The following is a 6,513-nucleotide window of genomic DNA, read 5'->3' on the forward strand; positions in this document are numbered from 1 at the left end:
CATCTGTTGGAACCAGCACATCATAGAAAAGACTGGATTAGATGGGTTAATATAGGAAAATAAACTGCTATAGACATACATTCTAAACTTCAGGGTACTTTTTATGGGGAACAGAACAGCTGCTCCATTAGTGAGACACAGAAGCATTTGATCAGATGTACTTCCTATTCAGAAACAGATCAAATGTCAACAACACACGAGCGTTGACCCCGTGATTCCAGTCATTATTAGTAAATTAGAATATTTTTGAAAAGTTCTTTTAGTTCAGTATTTCTATTAACTAAGTGAAACTCATTCAGATTAGTCGGACTCACTGGTGTTTTCAACCTTTTACTTATGCTAACTGTGATCATTTTTTACCTTCGGCTAAAGGAAACACAATATTTAAAATTGAAATACAATATAAAAAAAAACTGCATTTTTATTACGGAAAGATGAGCTTAATGAGCTTATCGGAACACGTTCTAACTTTCTGAATATTACTGTATATTCTACATTAAAGAAAAACTGCTTTTCAAGTTTCTGATCACCATTTCTGTTTTTTCAGATGTTGTCCTCGGGCAAAATTAGCCAAGCTACATTCACAAAGGTGAAAAATGGCTTCGAGCGACTAAAGGATACGTTAAAGAGGTTTGTTGTTGTTTCATTTTTGTCTCATATTGGATTCAATATTTGTCTGCACAAGTCATTTAAATTGCTTCTAAGGCTTCATAAGAGGTTTGTCTTTTGCTCATGTTCTGAGTTGAACCTATGATAACGTAACTGCAAATCCTAATTGAGACAATTATGGATGAATTAATCTATTTTACAAAAATACATTGCGATATCCTGACTTATTCTGATCCCTTGTTGAAAATGTCAAGTCTGTATAAAAAATTTCCCTTCTTTTATAAATAGAAAAAAAAGATATAACTTTGTAAATTTGCTGCGTTCCCCGCTGCGTTGTGCCAATTAAGTGTGACTTTGGATAGACTTGAAAACTGAACCGCAATAATTTGCTGTAAAAAGATTTTCCTGTTTATAGAATGTTGCGTTACATTAAGGTTTAGTTTTAATGAGAGAATTACTAAGTTATTTAATACTACATTAGTGTTTCAGTTGTAATTATTAGAGTATAACCAGGCATGGAAGCCCAATTAGCATGCTTTCTTGAAGGAAATTAAAGCAACACTGGGGTAATATTTTTTTCCAGCGAATATCTGCAAGAAGTAGTCCATGCTTGTCCTCAGTTTTCTTCCTGTGGAAGAATTAGAACAGAATTATACGGCTCTATGTGATGTAATGCATTTTTTCCCCCCCCCTGTTTTTTTTATTCTGCTCTTCTGCAGTGCGCAGAGTTCTGAGATGCAGCTTTTGGGAGAGGCAAAGAGGCATCAGGCTGAGCTGGAGCGGCTCCAGGTAGAAGTACGGAGCCCGGAAGAGCAGTGGGGCCCCCCTGAGGAGCCCGATGGTGAGGTCAGCAAACTGAGGCGACAGCTCCTGCAGGCGCACAATGAACTGCGAGCTGCTGAGGACAGAGAGCATGCAGCACGGCACGGGTTGCAGCGGTAAGACGGGTGCGTGTGTGTGTGCATTTACACGCACGTGCAGCCACTGCGCATAAAATGCACACATCACAAATGGAAACTTGAACAAATGCAAACTGGAGACACCTGAGAGGAACACAAGGGGCGAAACAGAAGACAGAAGTGAAATTAGAGTGCTGGAGGAGGAAGTTATGTGTGGTAGGAAAGCTTACGTGCACATTGAGAGACACACACACACACACGCACACAGCTGTAACTAGGGACCAAACACTGAGGTGAGCTTCATGAGGCAGCATCATTTTATTGACTTATGATGGAGGTGAAGGTGAAAGAGAATTGGACACACACAAATATTCATAGAAGTGTCGCTTTTTTTCTTCTTCTGACAGTTAGACCATTCCTATTCACTCAAGAAAAACAAAAGAATCAATATTTTCTGAAGATTGTTTTTATTAATCACCTTGTAGGAGATTTCCAGCGAACTTGTTCCAGTTTGTTCCAGTGCTAGTCCGGGTTCTCAGCACCATCATATCCTTCTCCAACATCTTTTTACTTTAGTTCTCTAGAGCCCTTTTCCTCATCTCTACAAATTTTCCTCCTTATTGCTGCAGTTTTTTTTCTTTCTTCCTCCCTGACTCTTCCAAGAGTCCCTCTGAAAGGTCAAACACACCCAAAGTTATGGAAAAGAACCACTTGGTCCAGTATTTCTGTACACAAACTTCACTTTGTGAAGTGTCAAAGGGAGGTTCGCGGAAAATTACTAGGCAACATGATAACATACCCCGGGCTTTCCAGAATATTTTCTGCCAAATATCTTGGCTTCTGACCCTTAAACAGTCAACATGTGCTCGTAATCGCACGTTAGGGGTTGTATATGGGAAAATGTTGGGCAATTGTTTGGTTCTGTCACAGTGGAATGAAAATACACGGCGCTTCCAGATTTTGTCATAGCAAAAACATGAACATCCACGTAAATTATTTGGAATTTATACAATGAATCGACACAAAATGGCACATACTTTTGACGTGTAGGAGAAAGAATGTGTAGCTTGTGACGTTTTACTAATAAAAATGTTAAATATGGTTCGCAGTTATGTAATTCTATCATAAGCTCTTTACTTTTTACAGCTTTTTACAGAAAATGTTGTGCTAATAATCATTAGTTGATCGTGTTTTACAAATTTTTTTTGTCAGATATAAACGTGGGTAAGCATGTCACTCAGCCACACAAAATCCAATACATTGAAATATATATATATATATACACACTTTTAAAAGTCAGGATTATTACATTGATCATTGACTTGGCATTATTCTAAAGGGTTTTTTTCTACTTAAAGTGTGGAGAGGAAGCAAAATTACAAACATAATCAAGAGAAGAAGATGGCAGATGACGTGTGGCTGACGAACATTTATTTAATTATCATTCTCGCTTTACGATTCCCTCTGTGTTGCATCTACATCGTTAAACTGTTCCCGCTGGGTAGAAGTGTCTGTTTGCTAAAGATGTGATCAGAAGGAGGCTGTGGTTTGCCTGAGTCGGTGGCTCGGCAGTAATTTAAATATTAAATAAAAACCACTTGCTCTGCGTCTTCTGTAATATCAGAGAGCATGTTATTCATGACTTCTTTCTCCACCAGTGAGCTCTCTTGTGTCCTCGGTATCTGCTTCCCCCCTGGTTCCAGCTGAAGCCCTTCTATCTCCCCCTCTTCCTGACTTCTCTTTGACTTGTTTTCCTCTTTCGCCTCTTTTCCGCACAGCTATCAGTCCGCACATGACAAGCAGACGCTCACCATGAAAATGCCCCCTCTTTTTTTTTCCTCCTTTTTTTAAAAGAAGAATCATATTTTTTTTTATCTCTACTCATACAGACCCACAGGAATTCAGCACTTCTTCTTCTCCTCCCGCCCCTCTTCGCTCACCCCTCCATCCTCCAGTCCCACATTGCAGCATTCCTGCAGTTTTCTCTGTATCAGTTAATACCCAATATTTCAGCTTGTCAGGAAGATTAATATCATTTGCCTTGTGAAATGTGCAGCTGTACAGTATGTGCTGTTGTAAGGTTTTTCATAATGACAAAGCTGACTTGAAATTATTTCATACAAACTTTAATCGACTGCTCAAAAAGCATCTGCCTCGGGGAGATGAAAAATTCATAGAAATTATGTTCTCATAGGCCCATTCATAGCGTGTGGCCAAGATTTATGTGCTTCTCTGAGATCTAGATTGTTGTGTGTACTCTCAGCCATTTGTATGCTACCTGAGTCTTCACCAGTAGAGCCTAAAAATACTTTTCTTCTTATTTGTCTCAGTGGGAGGCTAATTTACAAGAAAATCCATATTAGTCAAATTCTAAAAAAAAAAACGCTCGCAAGTTCTTGTGCATTCCTCTTTCCGTTGAATCGGGAACTGAAACATGGTTTCTCTCTCTGTCTCCGTTAACTACGTCCCTGCCCTCCTTCCTCCCCCCCCATCGCCTTATCTTGCTCCTCCTCACCGCCATGCAGTCTCCGGGAAGAGAAGCGGCATCGAGAGAGAGAAATTCAAACACAACCTGCTGTAAGTTCATCACTGCACCATCCTGGACTTGGTTTCAGAGGCGAGGATTACAGCTGTGATGGCAGTTTTAACAGAGGATAAATATAAGTTTTGCTTTAATCCTCCAACTGAGACTAATCCTTTGTGAACTTTGTGGAATTTTTTTTTACAAGAAAAAATATATATTCTCCATCCCAAGGCTTGTAAAGGTTTATGCTGTGGGAATGTGTAAAAACATTGTGTTTAATCGCAGGAGCGTAACTCCAAACCGGCCCCGGCGAAATGTACTTGAAATACCACATCAAGATGTTTTTCAACAGAATATTAATCCAAAGCGTATGATGAAATCCATTCAGATATGGCATGCTACTCTTGCATGTTGAAACTAATGAATAAATGTACAAAAATCAAAGGTTGACTTCTCTCTCTCCATTTTTTAAGTGTGTGATTAGACCGCCTTAATAAAAGATTTATCTGAAGGCTGTTGAAAAATCTTCACCAGGGGTGCCAATTATTGTGGAGGGTACAGTAAATATCTATTATGCATCATTATCTTTGTTTAATTAAGAGGGGAGGGGAAGACATTAACTCATAGGCTCATTGTGCTGCTCTTCAGCATTAGGTGAAAGTTGTGCTTTGTGTGAAGAACTCTAATGCCACAGGCCACGTTAAATCCCTATAATTTAGTCTCTTCACTCATAATGTTGTGCGAATTTGTCAAATCTAGCAAAGCCACCCTACATTAGCAGCAACAAAGACATCCACTTTGCTGAATAAAATACGATTGGATTTGCACGACTGGACCAAAGCCCCTTAAGTAACTCTGAAAATGCTACATCAAAATATCTATTTTGTAGATTTTGCTTTTGAAGAGTAGCGTTTGAGCTTTGAACAGCTTGATAAACCGCTGCACCCCTTTTTTTTTCTTTTTTTTACTGATTTTGCGATTTCAGATTATTCCAAATGTGTCTCTCTGGGTTGCTGCTGCTCAACTAATGGCTGATTTTTGTTTATTACAAATTTGGAGCCAAAAAAATGGCCACGAAACCCATTTCCTTCTCGTAGATAAAAGCAGTTGCATATCTACCTTGTTTATATGACCCCCGACGGTTTATGCGAATTGTGTGCACTACTTTTAAAGTAAAAAAATACATTATTAATCAGGCATTTCTCTACGTTTGTTGAGAGCACATTGTGTATTTAGCTATTTTTATAAGGAAGTTTTTTTGATTTTGTAGTTTGAGGATGAAAGATTAATTTAATTTCTTAATTATTCCTTGCACCAAAACCATCCAATATGGCTAATTGAAAGTTTTCTGAAACTTGCAAAAGTTTTGCCACAGTGTCGTGTGTGATGCTCATGTTCCATGTTTTCTGTTAAAGTTTCGTGCAACCATGTGACTGCTTCCCGATTCAGCCATCAGTATAACTTCAATTCTTTGCTCTTTTTCCAAACGCATCTTCTTGGGTATCTGAAATATAAAAGAAATATACATTTTGCATTCTCCTATGTATGGAAACTTATGGCCCACCCTGAATAAAGAGAAGCCGTAACAACCTGCTTCTAAAATCTGACTTCTGCTGGATCCTCTCCGCTGATCTGGGGTTAATTTTGTCGGTGCATCCTCCAGGAGCTGGAAAGCAACACAGACATGTTGAAGGACAAACACGATGCTCTGAAGAAAGAAGTGGCCCAGAGACAACTGGATGTCAGGTAATGAATTCGCTATGAAGTCAGGACTTGTGGAGGCTTAGCTTCATAATTTACTTTTATTCTGCTGGAAGAAGTTCTGAGTGTGAATTTGTCAGTGTGCAGCCTGGCATGATGTTTTGTGGGTTTTCTTTTTTCTTTTTTTTTTGCCTGTGTATCCACTTTTAACTTGGTCATAAAAAAAGAATGTATTATTTATTAGGGCCTTGTGGGAATTTTCACACTCTTTTAAACTTTCTAATGTTACAACCACAAAACCACAAGCTTACATTTATATTGATTTTTTTTTTTCTTTTATGTAGTGCATAATTGCATTATAGGAGTATTTTGGTAAAACAAATCTGAAAAGTTTGCCGTGCATTTATATTCAGCTCTCTAGAGTCTTGGAGAACAGACATCCTGACTTTACAGCTGTAAGAATTTTGCATTATGTTTCTACTGCCTGTGTAAATCCAGAGATGGTGTTTTTCTTCCTATACTTTGTTGCAAAATAGTTTGTCTGGCTGCATGGAAAACATCTGGGCATGCATGTTTACAAGTCTTCCCAAAGTTTCTCAAGCAGATTTAGGTCTGAACTTGAGTTTTTCACCACATGCTACAAGCAAAAATATTCTTCTTGTGAATCTTGTTCCATATCAGTCTACCTTATATATATATATATATATATATATATATATATATATATATATATATATATATATATATTTGTGTCCGTTAATATATATATACACCTGAGAT

The 6,513-nt window shown here is 38.1% G+C and overlaps 1 protein-coding gene across 1 annotated transcript in view; it reads left to right on the forward strand.

Moving 5' to 3' along the window:
• The first annotated feature begins 536 nt into the window (after positions 1–536).
• ccdc146 (coiled-coil domain containing 146) overlaps positions 537–6,513 on the forward strand; it is a 36,636-nt gene continuing 30,659 nt past the window's right edge. Inside the window, exons 1-4 of the mRNA XM_015051550.1 lie at positions 537–630; positions 1,329–1,547; positions 4,034–4,085; positions 5,696–5,778. Of these exons, the coding sequence (XP_014907036.1) occupies positions 548–630; positions 1,329–1,547; positions 4,034–4,085; positions 5,696–5,778 (437 nt within the window). The 5' untranslated portion in view covers positions 537–547. The remainder of the gene's footprint in view (positions 631–1,328; positions 1,548–4,033; positions 4,086–5,695; positions 5,779–6,513) is intronic.

Source organism: Poecilia latipinna, unplaced genomic scaffold (genome assembly GCF_001443285.1).
Source record: "Poecilia latipinna isolate Pla-1442-1.1 unplaced genomic scaffold, P_latipinna-1.0 Scaffold1051, whole genome shotgun sequence".
NCBI lineage: Eukaryota > Metazoa > Chordata > Actinopteri > Cyprinodontiformes > Poeciliidae > Poecilia > Poecilia latipinna.